The 21,982-nt window shown below is 48.8% G+C and overlaps 3 protein-coding genes across 3 annotated transcripts; 1 reads left to right on the plus strand and 2 right to left on the minus strand.

The window, feature by feature from the left end:
• Positions 1–75: 75 nt before the first annotated feature.
• LOC115390354 (dynein regulatory complex subunit 4-like) lies at positions 76–12,119 on the minus strand. The gene is made up of 9 exons (XM_030094196.1): positions 12,069–12,119; positions 11,843–11,932; positions 1,864–2,058; positions 1,554–1,754; positions 1,369–1,423; positions 1,069–1,274; positions 850–975; positions 688–774; positions 76–617 (listed from the first exon to the last, which is right to left on the minus strand). The coding sequence occupies exons 1-9, from the start codon at positions 12,069–12,071 to the stop codon at positions 390–392; spliced, it is 1,191 nt and encodes a 396-aa protein (XP_029950056.1). The 5' UTR covers positions 12,072–12,119; the 3' UTR covers positions 76–389.
• Positions 12,120–13,459: 1,340 nt separating this feature from the next.
• On the minus strand, positions 13,460–16,794 carry LOC115390780 (arginine-hydroxylase NDUFAF5, mitochondrial-like). Its single transcript, XM_030094778.1, has 11 exons — positions 16,338–16,794; positions 16,133–16,173; positions 15,991–16,054; positions 15,779–15,826; positions 15,589–15,692; positions 15,377–15,416; positions 15,101–15,298; positions 14,956–15,016; positions 14,566–14,649; positions 14,375–14,457; positions 13,460–14,164 (listed from the first exon to the last, which is right to left on the minus strand). Exons 1-11 carry the CDS (start codon positions 16,572–16,574, stop codon positions 14,078–14,080), a joined length of 1,047 nt encoding a protein of 348 aa, XP_029950638.1. The 5' UTR covers positions 16,575–16,794; the 3' UTR covers positions 13,460–14,077.
• A 99-nt stretch (positions 16,795–16,893) lies between these two features.
• On the plus strand, positions 16,894–21,847 carry LOC115390779 (ESF1 homolog). The gene is made up of 13 exons (XM_030094777.1): positions 16,894–16,959; positions 17,623–17,946; positions 18,294–18,592; positions 18,846–18,959; positions 19,045–19,154; positions 19,307–19,459; positions 19,585–19,699; positions 20,153–20,456; positions 20,538–20,662; positions 20,753–20,846; positions 21,052–21,131; positions 21,216–21,377; positions 21,464–21,847. Exons 2-13 carry the CDS (start codon positions 17,631–17,633, stop codon positions 21,806–21,808), a joined length of 2,217 nt encoding a protein of 738 aa, XP_029950637.1. The 5' UTR covers positions 16,894–16,959; positions 17,623–17,630; the 3' UTR covers positions 21,809–21,847.
• The last annotated feature ends 135 nt before the right edge of the window (positions 21,848–21,982 follow it).

A 21,982-nucleotide genomic window follows, 5' to 3' on the forward strand; every position in this document is an offset into this window, starting at 1 on the left:
CTTTGAAGTTTGGAATTGAGAGTCAGTTTTAAATGTTTCACACATTTACATTTTAGAATTCAGACTGGCAAGCTGTATTCAAACAGATCTCGGGGGTTGGACCGGGGCATACATCAGCAATGTTAATATTCTTTGCTCAGAAAACAAAAACTCAAATTTTTAGCTGCAAATAGAAGTTATCAAAATATAACATTTTATTAAGTCAGCGAAAAATATTCAGACCATCAGACGGCCGAGCATCACCATGGAAATGGCATAAAAACTGGCTGACAAACTTTAAAAATCTGAGATGTTTTATGTCCAACCAGGAAGCATCTCCTCCGCCATGGTAACCACGGTAACAGTCTGTGGTAAAGTGTTTCTGAGAGATGGTGGCTGGTGGTCTCTCGTCAGAGTGTGTCCAGCCGCGTCTCTGCGGCCTCCTGCGGCTGCGCGTCGGCCGGTTGGTGTGGTGTGTTGCTCGCACACACACTCGGCTCCTGCTGCGTCCGCTGCAGCGTGTGTGTGAGAGAGGAGAGTTTGGACTGAAGCAGCAGCTCCTTCAGGCTGCGACGCTGCTGCAGCTCAAACACCTGAGACTGCTGAGACCTGAGCAGCTCGTCACGCTCCTGCTGCACCTGCAACACACACACAAATCGTAGGCAATGACAAATACACAGACAGAGTACGTAACAACAGCACACACACCTTCCTGAAGGCCTGCAGCATTATTTCATGTTCCTTCTTCAGTTCTTTGAGCTCCACTTCAACCAACTTCAGACGAGCTCGACATCTCTGAGACACAAACAGAACTAAGATGTGAATCTGTGTGTCTGCATGTGTGTGCGTGTATGTATGTGTTACACTCACAGTTGCAGCAGCCTGGTTCTGGTTGTATTGCTTCAGCTGTGTTTGCAGTTCAGGAAGTTTAGACTGTGCGTCTCTCAGGCTTTCAGTCAGATGTTTGTTCTCCTGCTGCGCCTCCTGCAGCTGCTTCTGCAACACACAAGACAACACAAGGAAGACTGTGTTTGGTGATCAACCGAGAGAAAGACCGGTGCATTGATGACTGACTCGGTCACATCTCACCTTCAGCTGCTCGTGCTCTGTCAGCAGCCTGGTCTGAGCAGCAGAGTAACGCTCCTCCGCTCCCCGCAGTGCTCGCTCCTGCTCCTCTTTCACGTCCACCACACGACTCCTCATCTGCTTCTCCACCTCCTCCATCTCCATCCTCCGCCTCTTCTCCTCAGTGCGGATCAGAGAGCGTATCCTCTCGTGATGTTTCACCTCCAAGTCTGAGGAGGACCAGGAAGAGGAGTGTTGAGGAGCGACACGAGGAGCATGGCGGAGCAGACTCAGAGCCGGTTTACAGGTGTTCCAGAGGTTTACCTCGGATTCTGCGCTCGTACTCATTGGTCAGCTCCATTAACTCCACCTGGTGTTTCTGTGAATGATGAAGCACAAAATGACTGAAAGCTACAATAATGAAAGATGTCATTTTATTTTATTTTGACATCAAACTGAAAATGCAGTGACGTTGACTGTCAGGTGAATCATGATCTCAAACTTCTCACCAGCTTCAGCTCCTTCAGATTCATTTCGTGGAACTTCTTCTCCCTGAGCACTCCATTCGGGGCTTCACCGTCTCTTTGGAGATCCAGCGAGGACTCGGTGTGTCCGTTCTGGACTGCAGAGGGCGTGTTCACAGCGTTCAGCTTCCCGGTGACGTTGTTCTGCTGCTCCAACAGAACCTGCTTCAGCTTCTGCTTGTAGACCTGTTGAAGCAGCGAGGTTGGGCTGAGTGTCTCCAGATGTTCATTCCACGTCTGGACGATAACAAGTTCAGGTTGAGTCACTTCGTGCTCGGATGTGACTGCGGCTCACAGAGATCTCCACGTGGTGGCGCTCCTCGGCTTCCTCCTTCTCCAGGTTCCTCCTCCTCAGCTCGGCCTGCACCGCCTCCGCAGTCCTCTTGCTGATCTCCCAGAAGGCCTGGATCCTGTCCCGCTCCAGCTGGAAGTACCTCCTCTCCTCACGCTCTCGGTCCAGCTCTTCCCTCAGCCGGACGATGTGCTCCAGCTGTGGAGCAGACAGAACATGACTACAAGCTTCAGAGGAGGTCCTGGGACCACCAGCCACGCATCGGTCAGGTTTCAGAATATTCTTATGTTTTTTAAATACAAAACAATACATTTTAATCATAGGAAAGCTAAGGCTCTGCCACCTTCATTTTGGTTGTAAAGACAATTATAAAAACATGTTACAAGTGTGTTAGACATGTGTAGATGGCAATCAAAGATTTTTAAAACTAAAGACATACATGGGTTTCTTGTTTTTATTATTTTCCTGTTCTTTGAATTCAGACTACATGACTGTGAATTTGAACAGTAAAAAGCTTCTCCTTTTCCTCTGGTCCTGCTTCTCATTGGCTTTGACTGTGCATGAAACCAGTGACTGGCTGCATCTGACTTTCTGTATTTTTGATGCAAGTGATGCAGGTAGAGGAAATACCATATGGTGATCAACAGGGCTTTTTTCTTACTTTATCATGACAAACATGAGGGCCAAAGTGGATGAAATACAGAAACAAACACGTTTATAGAACATTTTATTCTTTCATTCCAGTAGACACTTTTATTTACTGCTGATTATTTGTAGTTTGGCCAATTTTTGGGTTGTAGTTGATTTTAAAAGGGATCTTTACAGTTTGACTGTTTCTGTCTGAATGCTGTGCTTAGAATCCCAGGATTTTTTTTTTTCCTCCTGAGGGACTGAAAGTAAAATAAAAAGAAATATGGGAGAATAAAACTAAGAATTAAAAGCAGTCGTCTGGGGGTTATTTGGTTACTACAAGGGCTTGGGATCGTGACGTCAACACTTGGAGTGGCGGCCATGTTGGCCGCTCGCTCCCATTGTTTACTCGGACCGCAAGCGCATCGTGTACAGACGTGTTGTCACTGCGGTCAAGCCCGCCCTCATTTCAGAAAGCACGGTCAACCTAGCACTCAATTGATTCTGTGGTGCGCGCATACTTTGTGCATTACGGGAACAGCGTTTTCACAGTGACTTCACAATAAAAGCTGGGTTAAATTGAATGTGATCTTACTTTTGATTTGGTTAACCAAGTTACGCTCTTTAAGTTTTCACGACCTGGACTGACAGGCACAGTAAAATAGATAATCTTCTGCGACAATGTCAGAACTAAATCTATCAAATCAAACACCAACACACACCAAACACCAACAGACGCCAATAACAAATACCCTGTTACCAACAACCCACTCCACTTCTGTCTGATAGAACCCCCCCCCCCCCCCCCCCCCCCCCCCCCCGCCCCCGCAGGGTCCCATTCAACGATTGTCATCCAGATCTGATGTGTGGTTTCAAAATAAGAGCCCTCTGAAAACTGACATTTTGACTCATCCAAACGAATTCAAAGATGCATTGCTCCAAAACGCCCTGTTGCCGAGATACCATTCCACTTCTCACTGATAGACGCCCCCCCCAGGGTCCCAGTCACCGAGTGTCATCCAGATCTGATTTGTAGTTTCAAAATAAGAGCCCTCTGAAATCTCACATTTTGACTCATCCAACCAAATTCAAAGTTGCATTGCTCCAAAACGCCCTGTTGCCGAGCAACCATTCCACTTCTGACTGATAGTCGGCCCCCCCAGGGTCCCAGTCACCGAGTGTCATCCAGATCTGATTTGTAGTTTCAAAATAAGAGCCCTCTGAAAACTCACATTTTTGACTCGTCCTACCAAATTCAAAGTTGCATTGCTCCAAAACGCCCTGTTGCCGAGCAACCATTCCACTTCTGACTGATAGTCGCCCCCCCCAGGGTCCAAGTCACCGAGTGTCATCCAGATCTGATTTGTAGTTTCAAAATAAGAGCCCTCTGAAAACTGACGTTTTTGACTCATCCAACCAAATTCAAAGTTGCATTGCTCCAAAACTCCCTGTTGCCGAGCAACCATTCCACTTCTGACTGATAGTGGGCCCCCCCAGGGTCCCAGTCACCAAGTATTATCCTGATCTGATTTATAGTTTCAAAATAAGAGCCCTCTGAAAAAGCGCATTTTTGACTCATCCAGCAAAATTCAAAGTTGCATTGCTCCAAAACGCCCTGTTGCCGAGCAACCATTCCACTTCTGACTGATAGTCGGCCCCCCCAGGGTCCCATTCACCATGTGTCATCCAGATCTGATGTGTATTTTCAAAGTAAGAGCCCTCTGAAAAGCGCATTTTTGACTCATCCAGCCAAATTCAAAGTTGCATTGCTCCAAAACTCCCTGTTGCCGAGCAACCATTCCACTTCTGACTGATAGTCGGCCCCCCCAGGGTCCCATTCACCAAGTATCATCCAGATCTGATGTGTATTTTCAAAGTAAGAGCCCTCTGAAAAGCGCATTTTTGACTCATCCAGCCAAATTCAAAGTTGCATTGCTCCAAAACTCCCTGTTGCCGAGCAACCATTCCACTTCTGACTGATAGTCGGCCCCCCCAGGGTCCCATTCACCAAGTGTCATCCAGATCTGATTTGTAGTTTCAAAATAAGAGCCCTCTGAAAACTCACATTTTTGACTCGTCCTACCAAATTCAAAGTTGCATTGCTCCAAAACGCCCTGTTGCCGAGCAACCATTCCACTTCTCTCTGATAGTCGCCCCCCCCCAGGGTCCCAGTCACCGAGTGTCATCCAGATCTGATTTGTAGTTTCAAAATAAGAGCCCTCTGAAAACTCACATTTTTGACTCATCGAGCCAAATTCAAAGTTGCATTGCTCCAAAACGCCCTGTTGCCGAGCAACCATTCCACTTCTCACTGATAGTCGCCCCCCCCAGGGTCCCAGTCACCGAGTGTCATCCAGATCTGATTTGTAGTTTCAAAATAAGAGCCCTCTGAAAACTCACATTTTTGACTCGTCCAACCAAATTCAAAGTTGCATTGCTCCAAAACGCCCTGTTGCCGAGCAACCATTCCACTTCTGACTGATAGTCGGCCCCCCCAGGGTCCCATTCACCAAGTGTCATCCAGATCTGATTTATAGTTTCAAAATAAGAGCCCTCTGAAAACTCACATTTTTGACTCATCCAGCAAAATTCAAAGTTGCATTGCTCGAAAACGCCCTGTTGCCGAGCAACCATTCCACTTCTGACTGATAGTGGGCCCCCCCAGGGTCCCAGTCACCAAGTGTCATCCAGATCTGATTTGTATTTTCAAAGTAAGAGCCCTCTGAAAAAGCGCATTTTTGACTCATCCAGCCAAATTCAAAGTTGCATTGCTCCAAAACGCCCTGTTGCCGAGCAACCATTCCACTTCTGACTGATAGTAGGCTCCCCCAGGGTCCCATTCACCAAGTGTCATCCAGATCTGATGTGTATTTTCAAAGTAAGAGCCCTCTGAAAAGCGCATTTTTGACTCATCCAGCCAAATTCAAAGTTGCATTGCTCCAAAACGCCCTGTTTCCGAGCAACCATTCCACTTCTGACTGATAGTAGGCCCCCCCAGGGTCCCATTCACCAAGTGTCATCCAGATCTGATGTGTATTTTCAAAGTAAGAGCCCTCTGAAAAGCGCATTTTTGACTCATCCAGCCAAATTCAAAGTTGCATTGCTCCAAAACGCCCTGTTGCCGAGCAACCATTCCACTTCTGACTGATAGTCGGCCCCCCCAGGGTCCCATTCACCAAGTGTCATCCAGATCTGATGTGTATTGTCAAAGTAAGAGCCCTCTGAAAAAGCGCATTTTTGACTCATCCAACCAAATTCAAAGTGAGATTGCTCCAAAATGCACTGTTGCCAAGCCACCATTCTGACTGATAGTAGGCCCTGGGGGCTGCTGCGTGTGATTTTGCCTGCCGCTGCAAGGCATGATGGGACGCGGGACTGGGTTTTGGGCCATTTCTTGCCGGTTTGCGTATTCTGTGTGGTTTATTTGTGTTTCATTTATTATGCATGTGTTTTGTTCATTGTTGTTCTCTGCTGTTGCCGTGTTTTCCTTCATTTTGTGTTCCTTTTTGTGTGCACCGTGGCTCAGGGGGACCTTTGGGGGAGGGATGCGGCCTTCGCGCCGCTGGGGAGGGCCTGTTGCTTGTGAACCTAAAGGTCAAACTCAGTCTCCTTCGTTGTCTCCGCCGCTCGAAATCGCCACATTGGTGTCAGAAGTTGGATGGAGCCACGGCAAGCTTCAGATAGAAGACGCCCGGAGAACGCAGGAAGGATCGCCGCACAGTGGGGGACTCCGAGCCGGCCCGACGGGTCCAGCGATCGGCCGAAGCACCGTCCAGAAGCGGCGAGGATGGCTGAGGACGGTGGCGATCGCGTAGATGCGGGAGCTCGCCCACCCACCGCTCCAGCGAGAGCCGCCGTCAAGCTGCCGAAGTATGATGGCGCCGGCTCACTGGAGCTCTTCATCAAGCAGACACGAGTCGCCGCAACGCACAACAGCTGGAGTGGCCAAGACACCGCCGCGCATCGAGCCCTGGCCTTGGAAGGCAAGGCCCAGCAAGTTCTCTTCGACTTCGTGCCCGGACAAGAGCGGATCCTGGCCGCATTAATCACCGCACTCGAGCGGCGCTTCGGGCGGCGCACCATAGAGGCCGCTGAAAGGGAAAAGCTGAATAACCGCCACCGCCTTCAAGGAGAAGGGCGTCTTCTTTGGCGGCGTTAGCCAGTTGAACACGGGGCGGCGGTGATTTGGCGCCGACCCGCAGTGTGGAGGAGATTGTCTCGGTTAGTTCTGCTTCCCAGAGGGCCTTCTCCAGGGTCTGTGGTGTAGCGAGCTGCACATGCTGATGCAGCCGCCTGGGGCGGGAGTCCTTGCTGGAATGCATGGAGTTACTCCAGTTACTCCAGCATGCTTACGGGGAAGGTGGGGAAGCCCTGCCGTGCGAATAACTGGACGTCAGTGGTGAAGGAGCCCAGGTTTTCTCCTTGGCGACGGCGGCGGTTATTCAGCTTTTCCCTTTCAGCGGCCTCTATGGTGCGCCGCCCGAAGCGCCGCACCATAGTGGCCAAGACTGAATGTTATTCAGTCTTGGCCACTCCAGCTGTTGTGCGTTGCGGCGACTCGTGTCTGCTTGATGAAGCGCTCCAGTGAGCCGGCGCCATCATACTTCGGCAGCTTGACGGCGGCTCTCGCTGGAGCGGTGGGTGGGCGAGCTCCCGCATCCACGCGATCGCCACCGTCCTCAGCCATCCTCGCCGCTTCTGGACGGTGCTTCGGCCGATCGCTGGACCCGTCGGGCCGGCTCGGAGTCCCCCACTGCGCGGCGATCCTTCCTGCGTTCTCCGGGCGTCTTCTATCTGAAGCTTGCCGTGGCTCCATCCAACTTCTGACACCAATGTGGCGATTTCGAGCGGCGGAGACAACGAAGGAGACTGAGTTTGACCTTTAGGTTCACAAGCAACAGGCCCTCCCCAGCGGCGCGAAGGCCGCATCCCTCCCCCAAAGGTCCCCCTGAGCCACGGTGCACACAAAAAGGAACACAAAATGAAGGAAAACACGGCAACAGCAGAGAACAACAATGAACAAAACACATGCATAATAAATGAAACACAAATAAACCACACAGAATACGCAAACCGGCAAGAAATGGCCCAAAACCCAGTCCCGCGTCCCATCATGCCTTGCAGCGGCAGGCAAAATCACACGCAGCAGCCCCCGGGGCCGACTATCAGTCAGAATGGTGGCTTGGCAACAGTGCATTTTGGAGCAATCTCACTTTGAATTTGGTTGGATGAGTCAAAAATGCACTTTTTCAGAGGGCTCTTACTTTGACAATACACATCAGATCTGGATGACACTTGGTGAATGGGACCCTGGGGGGGCCGACTATCAGTGAGAAGTGGAATGGTTGCTCGGCAACAGGGAATTTTGGAGCAATGCAACTTTGAATTTGGTTGGATGAGTCAAAAATGTCAGTTTTCAGAGGACTCTTACTTTGAAAATACACATCAGATCTGGATGACACTTGGTGAATGGGACCCTGGGGGGGCCGACTATCAGTCAGAAGTGGAATGGTTGCTCGGCAACAGGGCGTTTTGGAGCAATGCAACTTTGAATTTGGCTGGATGAGTCAAAAATGTGCTTTTTCAGAGGGCTCTTACTTTGAAAATACACATCAGATCTGGATGACACTTGGTGAATGGGACCCTGGGGGGGCCGACGATCAGTCAGAAGTGGAATGGTTGCTCGGCAACAAGGCGTTTTGGAACAATGCAACTTTGAATTTGGCTGGATGAGTCAAAAATGCGCTTTTTCAGAGGGCTCTTACTTTGAAAATACACATCAGATCTGGATGACACTTGGTGAATGGGACCCTGGGGGGGCCCACTATCAGTCAGAAGTGGAATGGTTGCTCGGCAACAGGGCGTTTTGGAGCAATGCAACTTTGAATTTGGCTGGATGAGTCAAAAATGCGCTTTTTCAGAGGGCTCTTATTTTGAAACTACAAATCAGATCTGGATGACACTTGGTGACTGGGACCCTGGGGGGGCCCACTATCAGTCAGAAGTGGAATGGTTGCTCGGCAACAGGGCGTTTTGGAGCAATGCAACTTTGAATTTTGCTGGATGAGTCAAAAATGTGAGTTTTCAGAGGGCTCTTATTTTGAAACTATAAATCAGATCTGGATGACACTCGGTGAATGGGACCCTGGGGGGGCCCACTATCAGTGAGAAGTGGAATGGTTGCTCGGCAACAGGGCGTTTTGGAGCAATGCAACTTTGAATTTTGCTGGATGAGTCAAAAATGTGAGTTTTCAGAGGGCTCTTATTTTGAAACTATAAATCAGATCTGGATGACACTCGGTGAATGGGACCCTGGGGGGGCCCACTATCAGTGAGAAGTGGAATGGTTGCTCGGCAACAGGGCGTTTTGGAGCAATGCAACTTTGAATTTGGTAGGACGAGTCAAAAATGTGAGTTTTCAGAGTGCTCTTATTTTGAAACTATAAATCAGATCTGGATGACACTCGGTGAATGGGACCCTGGGGGGCCGACTATCAGTGAGAAGTGGAACTGTTGCTCGGCAACAGGGCGTTTTGGAGCAATGCAACTTTGAATTTGGCTGGATGAGTCAAAAATGCGCTTTTCAGAGGGCTCTTACTTTGAAAATACACATCAGATCTGGATGACACTTGGTGAATGGGACCCTGGGGGGCCGTACTATCAGTCAGAAGTGGAATGGTTGCTCGGCAACAGGGCGTTTTGGAGCAATGCAACTTTGAATTTGGCTGGATGAGTCAAAAATGCGCTTTTCAGAGGGCTCTTACTTTGAAAATACACATCAGATCTGGATGACACTTGGTGAATGGGACCCTGGGGGGGGCGTACTATCAGTCAGAAGTGGAATGGTTGCTCGGCAACAGGGCGTTTTGGAGCAATGCAACTTTGAATTTTGCTGGATGAGTCAAAAATGTCAGTTTTCAGAGGACTCTTACTTTGAAAATACACATCAGATCTGGATGACACTTGGTTGAATGGGACCCTGGGGGGGCCGACTATCAGTCAGAAGTGGAATGGTTGCTCGGCAACAGGGCGTTTTGGAGCAATGCAACTTTGAATTTTGCTGGATGAGTCAAAAATGTGAGTTTTCAGAGGGCTCTTATTTTGAAACTATAAATCAGATCTGGATGACACTTGGTGAATGGGACCCTGGGGGGGCCCACTATCAGTGAGAAGTGGAATGGTTGCTCGGCAACAGGGCGTTTTGGAGCAATGCAACTTTGAATTTTGCTGGATGAGTCAAAAATGTGAGTTTTCAGAGGGCTCTTATTTTGAAACTATAAATCAGATCTGGATGACACTTGGTGAATGGGACCCTGGGGGGGCCCACTATCAGTGAGAAGTGGAATGGTTGCTCGGCAACAGGGCGTTTTGGAGCAATGCAACTTTGAATTTGGTAGGATGAGTCAAAAATGTGAGTTTTCAGAGGGCTCTTATTTTGAAACTAGAAATCAGATCTGGATGACACTTGGTGAATGGGACCCTGGGGGGGGCGACTATCAGTGAGAAGTGGAACTGTTGCTCGGCAACAGGGCGTTTTGGAGCAATGCAACTTTGAATTTGGCTGGATGAGTCAAAAATGCGTTTTTCAGAGGGCTCTTACTTTGAAAATACACATCAGATCTGGATGACACTTGGTGAATTGCACCCTGGGGGGGCCTACTTTCAGTGAGAAGTGGACTGGGTTGTTGCCAACAGGATTTTTTTTTTTTTTTTTTTGGGCGTCTGTTCGTGTTTGGTGTGTGTTCGTGTTTATTTTGATACTTTGTATTGTCGCAGTAGAATATCAGTTTCACTGTGCCTGTCACTCCAGGTCGTGAAAACTTAAGAAAACTAACTCGGCTAACCAAATCAAAAGGAAGATCTCATTCAACTTAACCCAACTTTTATTGTGAAGTCACTGTGAAAACGCTGTTCCCGTAATGCACAGAGTATGCGCGCACCACAGAGTCAATTGAGTGCTAGGTTGACCGTGCTTTCTGAAATGAGGGCGGGCTTGACCGCAGTGTGTTGTCCTCGCTCGTGCGGACACATTCGCTATTTTTTCAATCTACAATTCCAACCCTGCCCAGACGTTGTTGTGTTGTCGGCTGTGATAGCAGAACACACGATCGTCAGGTTGAAAAGATCCAAAACAGACTTTGTGTTTATAATTTTCCTGCTTGGAAGCGCCATCAAGGAGAACAAGTTTCTGCACTGACTAAATCTCGCCGTCTCGCTTGGATCGCGGCTGTAAGACGACCAAAATTAACCTTTTATTGCATTCTAATATGGGACTTATGTGCGCGGAGGTAAAAACTCCTGTCTTCACAAAATTCCACCGTCAGCTGGATGCAAGATATGTGGAGAGCACCAGAAAAATTGCGCTCGTTCACGTCGAAAGGGTAATCGGAACCTTCCGCAACAAATACACTATGTTATCTGTGAAAGCAACAATTCACATGGTTTTGCCCTGCAAGGATGAGGATGTGACTTTCCTTGATAATATAATGTCTGTTGCGCGCTGACAAACATGAGCCCAAGCATGCTGAAATAAATACCTGTTAATGTCTGTTGTATCCTTACCCACTATTTTTAAAATAAACACACTGAAATGTATTTCAGATTTTTTTTTTTTTTTTGGTGTTTATTGAAATGAAGTGTCTCGTAACACATGCAGCGCTGCAGTCATAAATATATTGTCAAAATGACCGTATAGTGCAAACGAAATATTTAAACATAATAATGTTAAGAGGAGAAAATAAAGTTAATAATACAGAATACAGAGTAGTTTTTTAAAACTACATAAAAGGGTGTGTGTAAAACTTGCAAAATGTTTGACATGAAAAAAATGTGCATATTAAGACACCGTTATGTGTAAAAATACTCTCAAAAGGAACACAAATAACAGTAGTGCAAACAGAAAAACAGAATAAAAGGAGGGAATATAAATATAAAAGGAGAACATTTCTAAATATATCCTATAAACACAGCAAACAACACAAACGAAGAAAATACACTAAGTTGATAACCGTTCAAACCTTTAATAACTGCGATTTTCTTTTACAAGATAACGGCTCCTGGCTTCCTTATTAAGCGTAAGCTGATATATATCCGACCCTTTTCGGCATTTCAGCATTTTTTCTTGCTTTCTGCAGCTCTAATCGTACGCCTTCTCCTGCTCGTGTCTGGGTTTGTTATGTTTGTTTACACTAGTGAGCGGCCAACATCTCCGCCACTCCCCACAATGCAAAGCGTGATCCCTGTTGGATTTGCAAGTGTGCATATCATATCCAGAGAGTTTCAGATGTTAAAAACATCCAGAAAGTCCCTGGATTTCTCAGTGTAACAGTGTTGTGAAAGTGGGGGGACAGACCTGCTCCTTGGACAGGTCCTCCGTGGACCGTCCGTCCATCACCGCAGAGGAGGACTGGGGCCTGGCTCTCCTGCTTCTCTGCTTCGGAGCCTGGAAACAAATAAAAGAAACCCAAAAAGAAAAAAAGATCATCTGTGAAGCATCACAGCGGCTAATGGCTACGCCAGTCCATCACGTGAAGCTAATGGTGCTAAGTTAAAGCTAATAATAATCAGAGTTTACCCACCATCAGCGGCACCGCTTGGATCACCGGAGCTAACTAGCTTTTAGCCAGCGGAGCTAACAGGAGGGGTTGCCATAGCAACGCAGTCACGTGGCTCTTGTGTTTTTCTTTTCTTCGTCGATTCAGTTCAATTAATTTCAATTCAAATTAATTCAAGGCAGCTTTATTTATATAGCATCAGATACAGCATGGACGTATCTCCGAACTTTTACAGGAAAAAACACATACATATGTATGTATAGACATGGCATAAACATATAGACGCCAATGTATTCACGTAGACATACATAAAACTTGATCTTTCCTTTTTTTGCATATGTGTTTGTGTGTGTGTGTGTGTGTGTGTATTCTTTCAGAGTCCAAAAAGACGCATGTGAGGTTTACTGAAGGCTGTGAACTGTCCTGTAGGTGTGACATTAGTGTGTCTTTCGTCATGTCCAGGTGGAACCAGCCTTCAGATGTCAGCTCGTCTCTTTCCATCCATCCATCCATCTTCCATTGTCTGTCCGGGACCAGATCGCAGGGGCAGCAGTCTAAGCAGAGATGTCCAGACTTCACTGTCCCCAGTTACTTCCTCCAGCTCTTCCGGGACGATCCCAAGGCGTTCCCAGACCAGCCAAGAGGCATGTCCTAGGTCTTCCCCGGGGTCTCCTTCCGGTGGGATATGCCAGGAACACCTCCCCAGGGAGGCGTCCAGGAGGCATCCTAACCAGATGCCCGAGCCACCTCAGCTGGTTCCTCTTAATGTAGAGGAGTAGTGACTCTACTCCGAGCTCCTCCCTGGTAACTGAGCTCCTCACCCTAGGTGAGGGTGGAGACGTAGACTGATCGGTAAACAGAGAGCTTCGCATTTCCGCTCAGCTCATTCTTCACTACAATGGACCGATGCATTGACTGCATCACTGCAGATGCTGCACCGATCCACCTGTCAATCTCACGCTCCATCCGTCCCTCACTCATGAACAAGACCCCAAGATACTTCAACTCCTCCACAGAATTGAGGAGGTCCTTGAAGTATTTCTTCCACCGTCCTATAATATCCCCAGTTGAGGTCAGCAGCTCCCCACCTCCACTGTAAACAGTGTTAGTAGAGAGCTGCTTTTCCCCCTGAGGCTGGACGGTTTGCCAGAATTTCTTCAAGGCCGACCGGTAGTCCTCCTCCATGGCCTCCTCAAACTCTTCCCAGACCAGTCCTGAGTTTTTCCCTCCACAACCACTCGGTCTGCAGTTCGTTTCTGCTTGTCTCTTTCTGAAACAAATTTATTACAACTTTGTTCTCAATTGAAACGATTTGTTTGGAGATTTTATTTTCTCATCTTCAATTCATTTCCCTAACGAGCCACTTTTTGTGTTTACAAAGACAGAATGCAGGCCACAGGCTTCAGTTATCCATATTGTGACTTTATTCAAGTCTGCATCGTCTGTATGGAAATAAAACTCAGTTATAAGAATAAATATGTTTTATCAACAAATAAACATTCACATCCTCAAAAGTTACTGAACATGATTTATTACCACTGAAATAAGCTCTAAAGCAATCAGTGGTACCCAGAAGGACACGTGTGCACAGGGTTTGAATCCCACTGTAGCCCCTGAGGCGATGCCCTCATACTGTGCACAAAATGTGACCTATGAACAATAGGTCAAAGTCAGAAGACAACAGAATGATTAAAAAACATCTCATGTGTGACGAAACTCAGGAGAAAGGCCCACTGTTTGTAGTCTCATGAGACAAATCAATACATTAAGTGGTACAAACAATAAATGCCAAATTCTTTTTTTTCAGCTCTTCCATCCTTCACTTTTTGCTTGTTTTGCAGGTTGAGGACGGTGAAGACAAAAGTTGTTTCATGTCTGAGTGTTTTTCACATTGTTTATGTGGTTGTTGTTGGTCTTTGGATGCCTCCCACTGACACACACACACACACACCCTGCTGTTTATTCCACAGGCCTATGAATGTGAAATCCTGGAACTGAGCTCGGCTTGAAGAAGCCAAGTTGCAGCGAAGCCATCAGGGCTTCTGGCTACCGCCTGGCTGGTCCACCTTCCACAGGTCTCCGAACGACGCCGTGGCCGAGCCTCGCCGTGCCGGTTTGGCCTGAGCCACAGAAACGAAACCATGCAATCACATTCATGTCATTACAGCTCAGAACAGAGTCCAGGAAATGCATCTAGAACCAGACACAGAATACAGAACCAGGAACTAAACCTGGAACCAGACCCTTGATCTACAGCCAGAGTCGGGGGTCAGTCTGTCTGCAAGAATGAGCTCTGGTCATTACAACAGTATCAGTTTACTGCTCCTCACCTGTGACTCATGGGGCTTCCAGCCAATCATGTAGATTATGTCGAAGGTGGCGGGCACCGAGCCGTCCTCGTTCCCGTACATCTCTGAAACACAGAGGCGATCAAATCTGAGCCAGACTAACATGCTAACATGCAGTTATTTGATGTTTACTTCATCTGGATCTGTGTGTGTGGGTGTGTGTGTGTTCTGACCTTTGTAAACAGCAGCAGCTGCTAACATGGTGTCTCTGTGCAGCATCGACCTCCTGTTCCATGCACAGTTACTCTCACCCATCCCTGCACAGTCACAGTCACAGTTCATCACCAGACGGTGAAAAACTATGTTCACTAATAATTTGATGATACTAGATGACATCTGAAAGTTATGATGAGAAAAAACAGTTTGGTAACAGGCTGCATGAGAAAGTAAATCTTTTTTTTTTCTTTCAACAGGAAGCAATGACATGGAGTTCTGGAACTCTTGTTACTCCTCCCATCATAATGTTCCACTGCTAACTCCGCCCACATTATGATGACAACTCTATCCATGACACCGCCCACATGACTACACAGACTCCGCCCACGGTGCAGGTGGATACAGACCTTGTAGATCCATCATCAACTCCATCATTCCTGGATAGTGAATCTGAACCTCGTCGACATCCTGAAACAGAAACACAGGTAGCGACGTGTCAGAGTGTGTGTTGGTGTACATCACTGTGTGTCTGTGTGGAGGTGTGTGTCTCACCACAGTCAGCATGCTGAAGCCGGCTCTGCTCAGCAGGTTACCCAGCTGGGACATGCTGGTGTACGGGGAAACTCGCGGCGAGAAGCCGCCTTCACGCTCCGTCTCAGCCAGCTGCAGCGAGCAGCGCAGCTCGTACAGCGTCTCTCCGCCCACCATGGCTCCTATGAACACACCGTCTGGCTTCAGCACGCCACAGATCTGTCAGCAGACACACCACACGATGAGCTGCACCATCACAGACACACAACAAATGACCTGAAACACAAAAACACTGACCTGAGAGAGAGCGCCAGGCAGGTCGTTGGTCCAGTGCAGCCTGCAAGACAGTACCCAGGGTAAGGCAAATTAATTCACAACTGCACACACCCACAACAAACTCCAGAGCAGTAAATGGACTGAGATCTAACAGTAGTGTGAGATGTTGGTGCTATACAGAGCTTAGAGGGTGCAGTGGAGGGACTGTGTGGACTCGAACCAGTTGTACTCACGTCAGACTGCTCAGCACCAGGTCGAAGGAGTTTTCTCTAAAGGGCAAAAACTCTTCATCGGCCTGAACGCTGAGAGTGGAGACTTCAGTCTGTTTCCTGTGAGCCTGAGACAAACACACACACACACACACAGTGAAACACTGACACACACACAGCAGATTCATATGAAGTGCTCTGGTTGAGGACCCACCAGAGTCTGCCGAGAGACGTCAGTCAGAACCAAACGCTGCACCACATCCTGAATCAACACACACAGTCAGATTTTTAAATCACCATGAAAATCTGGAGTACATCGTGATGTCACTGGGGATGGTACGGTGGAGCAGTGGTTAGTTGTCTCTCTAAATCCTTTCTGTTCTCTGGCAGTGCTTGATGATCTGCAGCAATGTGATGAAGACGCACCGCGTTCAGGTGCTCTATGATATGACTTTTTCCTCCGCCCACGTCCAGTGCCAGTGGGAAGGTCCTGCAACACAACAACAGTCCACAGCGTTGGTTCGATTCCCCACAGGAACACTGTCACACTGCTGCTCCATCAACCCACCTCGCAATGTCGTAAACCCGATCAGCCACTCGGGCGCCGACCTGCCCACCACAGAGGAGAGAATCCAGCTTTACTGAGGCTGACAGGCAGGCAGAGCATCATCTATTTCACAGCTTTGAGAAAAAGTGACAGACTTTAACCTGCGGCCCCTCAGTGGGGCCCACTAACAGGAGGCCGGACTAGCAGCCCCGGCTGCAGGTCTCACCTCCTCCCTCAGGTAGTCGTACTGATGCCGCTCCTGTAGAGAGGCCGCCCAGTCCTTCTGCCTCCTCTTCATCGCCCTGTTGAACACATTCATGGAGGAGGAGGAGGAGAGTCTCCTGCGGGGTTCAGGTCTGAGGCAGGCCGGGACTCTGTGGCAGGAGGAGGCGCAGATCCAACTGAGAGCAGTTGGAGGTGCTCCGGCCTCCTGCAGGAGCTTCCAACACACTCTGCTGCTCATGGTTTGTCTGGTTCTGGTCCTAGTTGTGGTCCGTGACCCCGCGGCTTCCCGAATCTCTAAGCTGCGTGACCTCTGTCGGGGAATCTGGAAAACCTGGACCTGGATCCTGCATTCAAACCGGAAGCGGATCACGACCTGCGAGGAGCGGGTTTTGATAAATCAAAACCGGGATCCAGGAATATCCTGAAGGCCCGCTACCTCCCACAGAACTGTTTCTACTATTTCCGTGTAAAACGGAGGAAGGAAGCGCTTCATTTAACGCATTTGCGCGCTTCACTACTTTTGTCCTTCCGCGCTGTCCGTAGACCGAAACAGGCGGGGCTCCCGGGAGATCAACCCGAGGTGCACACTGGGAAAACACGTGTGTACAGAGAGCTGCGTGCAGGTAAAGTTTTTATTTTTAATCTATAATAACAATAAAAAAGAAAGAAACGCACCGTGTGCCTCAGCCCAGGTCTGCCCCCCCTCTGCCGGGACCCGGAGCTCCTCCAGCGGCTCCGAGCTCCAGACGGCGGCTCCCTGCGGCCGAGGAGCCGCTGTGAGCGGGAGACGTAAACAGAGCCCGAGCCTGCTGTTACTACTGAGTTCACGCTCCTTTCTATCGCGTTCCAGTTCTATAGGTTACATCGCGTTAAATTTTAAGGTTTCAAATTTGACCCCATTACAATTAATGTCAGATTTATCAAATTACAATTTAATACGGTACATTTCATCTTATTACAGTTTCATTACAGTGCAACTCAAGACATTACGTTCCATCATGTCACAATTTATTTAATATATGCCATTCCATCACATTCCAGCAAGACATTAGAGTTCATTGAATTACATTCATCACGTTACGTTTTGCTGCTATGATAACTAAATTATTCCATGTTATCTTGTCTTTGAATATGTAGATATTACATCTCACTTAATTTATTTATTTATTTTTTTTTTTTTTTAAGGTTGAGTGTCTGTGTAGAATCACAGCCTGAATGTGACACTCAATGCCTGTGTGTCAGGCTCTGGTTACCACTCAGTGTTTTGGTTGTCTGTGTTGTTGTAGGTGTCGTGATGGCATCCAACAAGAGATCAGCGGGGGACGAGCGGTTCCTTCGGGTGCAGAAGGACCCTCGGTTCTGGGAAATGCCTGACAGAGAGCGTAAAGTGACGATCGACCGGCGCTTCAAGTCCATGTTTCACGACCGCCGCTTCAAGACCACCTACACCGTGGACAAGCGGGGCCGCCCTATCAACCACAGCTCCACCGATGACCTGAAGCGCTTCTACCAAGTGTCTGATTCTGAGGAGGAAGACCAGGAGAAGGACAAGAAGAGCAAAGTGAAGCAGAGCAGAGCACCAATTCATGATGGGAAAGGAGAAGTTGAGGGTGAGACAAGTTTTTTCAAATATGTGTTTCCAGTATTTCGACAGGAACGATAACATTCTCTCAGACACACTCAGACTCTATTTCAGGAATGAATCCATGCATTTCCAAGGTTTTGAACCCTGGTGAACTACACAAACACAATAACAATACTGTGTGATCATGAATAATGGAGATACTGTTCCAGTTTTGGTGTCCAGCACTTCAAGCATCTGTTTGTTTATTTCCTGGAATGTGACTCCTCCCACTTCCTGGTTACTTTGCTGCTGTGTAAGGATCCAGTGGTTCAGTGTTTATTCACAGAAATGAATTCAGTGTATCAGCAGCAACTCTCTTCCTCTCTTCCCTAGATGATGATGATGATGATGATGATGACGACGACGACGACGAGGAGGAGGAGGAGGAGGAAGAAGAAGAAGAGGAGGATGAGGAGCAGCAGCAGTTTGGCGCGGGAGGAAGCAGCGAGGAGGAAATCAGTGACGATGAGTCTGAGGACAGCGAACCTGATCTGGCCCGAGGGAAAGGCAACGTGGAGACGAGCTCGGACGAAGACGATGAAGACGAGGTGGACGACATCTTGAGGAAAGAGGAAGAGGAAATCGAACACGACTGGGGCGAATTGTGCAAAGACGCTCCGCGGAGCGATGAGGTGAGATTCTGCCAACAGGTTCGAGCGTGGAGTCGACAGGCCGCACAAAATTCAACAAGTTAACACTCCCTGCAGGTCTGAAGTGTCACGGCCATCGCCTCGCTTCAAAACTCTCTCATTGTCACAGAAGTTAGAACTGACGAATTTGTTAAAACATTTTTATACCTGCTTTTCTGAATTGTTGAAGTCCAAACCAAATCAGGGTCAACATAGCCTGGTTTTGTGTGTGTGTGTGTGTGTGTGTGTGTGTCAGGTGTCTGTGCGTCTGGCGGTCTGTAACATGGACTGGGATCGAATGAAGGCCAAAGACCTGCTGGTCCTGTTCAACTCCTTCTGTCCGAAAGGAGGCGCTGTGCTGTCAGTGAAGGTAAACCTGCACACACACTCACAGAGGAGAAGCTAAACAACAGCACAGAGACTAACAGCAGTGCATTGTGGGTACTGTTGTCTAGATCTACCCTTCACAGTTTGGAAAAGAAAGGCTGAAGGAGGAGGAGACGAAGGGTCCACCGGAGCTCAAGGCAATACCCGACGACTCAGAGGATGACAACGAGGAGGAGAGGTGAGGAGGAGAGAGGCGCTGAACCGGAGGTCGTCCGATTACAGACTCCTCCCTCACTGTGATTCTACAAGAATCCTGACGCAGGACAAACGTTTTTGATGGCTTTCAGAGCTGTTTAGTAGAAGCTGCTTTGTTTCGTTTGCTCCTCTCAGAGTTTACAGAGAAAAGATGCGAGACTACCAGTTCAAGCGCCTGAAGTATTTCTACGCCGTGTTGGAGTGCGACTCCGTCAACACCGCCGCCCGCATCTACGAGGAATGTGACGGCTACGAGTACGAGAGCAGCTGCTCCGTCCTGGACCTGCGGTAGGAGCGCCACACCGCCCACTGTGTGTGTGTGTGTGTGGACACACACGGACTCCCCACACAGGATTCACCTGCTGCAGAGTCTGTGACTGCCTTTAAATGACCTTTAACCTTTCATGTGACAGTTTTATCCCTGACGACGTGACGTTTGACGAGGAGCCCCGAGACGCGGCGTCAGACGTGAACGTGTCTTTATACGAGCCCAAACTCTTCACTTCGTCCGCCACGGCGACCTCCAAGGTGGGTCGACTCCCACAATCCTCTCGTTCTTGTTCAGAAACACCACCAGAGCGCCGCCGTCACACACACACACCAGCGTCACATCGGTGGAGCGTGACCAGGCGCCGATTGACGCACACGCTGACCTGGGCTGCATCCTCGGGGCCTCACATGTGGAGGGACCAGTAACAAGTAACAAAAATATGTGATTTTATTTTAAGGTAGGTGTGTCAAACATAAGGCCCCTGGGTCGAAACTGGGCCACAAAAAGCTCCAGTTTGGCCGATATCCAAGAAATTAGTGAAAAAAATTTAAAAGAAAATATTTTAAAGTGGTTTTATAGAAGCAATTAATGAAATTAGAGCCGAAAAACTGGCTCACCAAAGTGTTTCGGTCTCCAGGGATCAGCTGACAGTTCTTGTTTCTCCTTCAGCCTTCTGACGACTTTTTCTTCTTCCCCCTCCTCTTCTTCAGGTCCAGCTCACGTGGGATGAAACCGACCACGAACGCGTCAGTGCCCTCAATCGGAAGTTCAACAAAGACGAGCTGCTCGACATGGACTTCAAGGCCTACCTGGCCTCCTCCAGCGAGGAGGAGGAAGAGGAGGAGGAGGAAGACGACAGCGGCAGGGCCGAAGGTCAGGGAGAAGACAAAGAGGAGAAGAAGAAAAAGAAGAGCGAGGAGCAGATCTCCAGGTACAGAGAGCTCCTCAAAGACCTCCAGAACAAGGAGAAGAAGGAGGACAGAGACATGGAGATGGAGATCAGCTGGGTCCCAGGTAGGAGGCGGAGGTGGTGGGGGGAGGGGCTCTTCTGTCAGAATGCACGCTCACTGCGGCGTTCCTGCCGTTCCTGCTCAGGCCTGAAGGAGACGACAGAGCGGCTGGTGAAGAAGAAACTCGAGGTCAAGGAGCAGCAGACGCCATGGGAGGAGTTTCTGCAGAAGAAGAAAGACAAACAGAAGAAGAAGAAGAGTGAAAGGAAGGTGAGCTCGGCCAGGTGTGACGTGACAAACCGCTGCGCTCGTGCTGCGAGTCGGTGGTTCGGTCTGACCGCTGTGTCTCTGTGGCCTCAGCGAGCCGATCAGGACGACGTTCTGAGCGACGACGAGCTTCCCGACGACGTCGACCTCAGCGACCCCTTCTTCTCTGAGGAACTCCGAGGCACAGGTCACTTTTTATCTCCTCCACACGGCTGAAAATGTGTCCGGCTTCAGTCTGCCCCAGCGCTCATTGTTTCTCTGACCAAGAAACTGTGTGTTTGTGTGTTTGTGTGTGTGTGTGTGTGTGTGTGTGTGTGTGTGTGTGTGTGTGTGTGTGTGTGTGTGTGTGTGTGTGTGTGTGTGTGTGTGTGTGTGTGTGTGTGTGTGTGTAGGGCGGAAAAAGAAACAGAAGCTGCAGCAGGAGAAGGAGGAGCGCTCGGCTGAGGATGAAGAGCAGCTGCAGAAACAGAAGGTCTGAGGATTCAGTGAGTTGATAAACACTAACATAAATATGGCAGCACACTCAGTGTGTGTGTGCGTGTGTGTGTGTGTGCAGGCTGAGATGGCGCTGCTGATGGACGACGACGAGGACGACCAGCACAAACACTTCAACTACGACAAGATCGTGGAGCAGCAAAACCTGAGCAAGAAGAAGAAGAAGAAGCTGCTTAAGAAGCGAGGAGAGCAGGAGGCGCAAGAGGAAGAGGACCGCTTCCAGGTCACTGCCGCAGTTCTCACCGGCACCTGAGGGGGCAGTGTGGTGCCGGCGTTCTCTTTACTGATGCTGTTGCCGTTGCGTTGCAGGTGGACGTGTCAGACTCCCGGTTTCAGGCCCTCTTCACGTCTCACCTCTTCAATCTGGATCCGTCGCATCCGAGCTTCAGGAAGACCAAATCCACTCAGAGCATCGTGGCCGAGAAACAGCGCCGCCGGGCACAGCAGGCCACGGCCACAAAGAGCAAGGCCACGCCCACACCGAGCAAGGCCACGCCCACACCGCAGGAGGCCGGGGCGCAGCAGGGATCGGAGCAGGAGGCTCCGACGGCGAAGAAGGCGGCGATGGATCCCAGCGTGTCGCTGCTCGTCAAATCCATCAAGAGCAAAACGCAGCAGTTTCACTCCCGCAGGAAGTTCGCCAAGAAACTCTAATTTATTATTTTGTCGGAGGACTCAAACGTCTCGTCTGCAAACGGAGAAAAAACTGAGTGTTGACGGACAGAGAAATTAAGGATTTATTAATAAAATTTCATACTAATATTCCCTTTTTTTCTGCATCTCAGTTTAATAAAATGCCTAAAAAACCTGTTTGCAATAAAAATCACA

Source organism: Salarias fasciatus, chromosome 6 (assembly GCF_902148845.1).
Source record: "Salarias fasciatus chromosome 6, fSalaFa1.1, whole genome shotgun sequence".
Lineage (NCBI taxonomy): Eukaryota > Metazoa > Chordata > Actinopteri > Blenniiformes > Blenniidae > Salarias > Salarias fasciatus.

What these genes read in the sequence shown, in the direction of transcription:
- LOC115390354 (XM_030094196.1), bottom strand. An exon ending in AGGACCTGTCCAAGGAGCAG is followed by an intron (nt 2,059 to 11,842) that starts GTCTGTCCCCCC and finishes TCTGCTCCACAG; the next exon opens with CTGGAGCACATCGTCCGGCT. An exon ending in CAGAGCACGAGCAGCTGAAG is followed by an intron (nt 976 to 1,068) that starts GTGAGATGTGAC and finishes TGTGTGTTGCAG; the next exon opens with AAGCAGCTGCAGGAGGCGCA.
- LOC115390780 (XM_030094778.1), bottom strand. Translation starts at nt 16,574, where the DNA reads ATGAGCAGCAGAGTGTGTTGGAAGCTCCTGCAGGAGGCCGGAGCACCT. An exon ending in ACGACTACCTGAGGGAGGAG is followed by an intron (nt 16,174 to 16,337) that starts GTGAGACCTGCA and finishes TGTGGTGGGCAG; the next exon opens with GTCGGCGCCCGAGTGGCTGA. An exon ending in CTGGTGCTGAGCAGTCTGAC is followed by an intron (nt 15,417 to 15,588) that starts GTGAGTACAACT and finishes ACTGTCTTGCAG; the next exon opens with GCTGCACTGGACCAACGACC.
- LOC115390779 (XM_030094777.1), top strand. Translation starts at nt 17,631, where the DNA reads ATGGCATCCAACAAGAGATCAGCGGGGGACGAGCGGTTCCTTCGGGTG. An exon ending in GCGCTGTGCTGTCAGTGAAG is followed by an intron (nt 18,960 to 19,044) that starts GTAAACCTGCAC and finishes ACTGTTGTCTAG; the next exon opens with ATCTACCCTTCACAGTTTGG. An exon ending in GATGACAACGAGGAGGAGAG is followed by an intron (nt 19,155 to 19,306) that starts GTGAGGAGGAGA and finishes TGCTCCTCTCAG; the next exon opens with AGTTTACAGAGAAAAGATGC.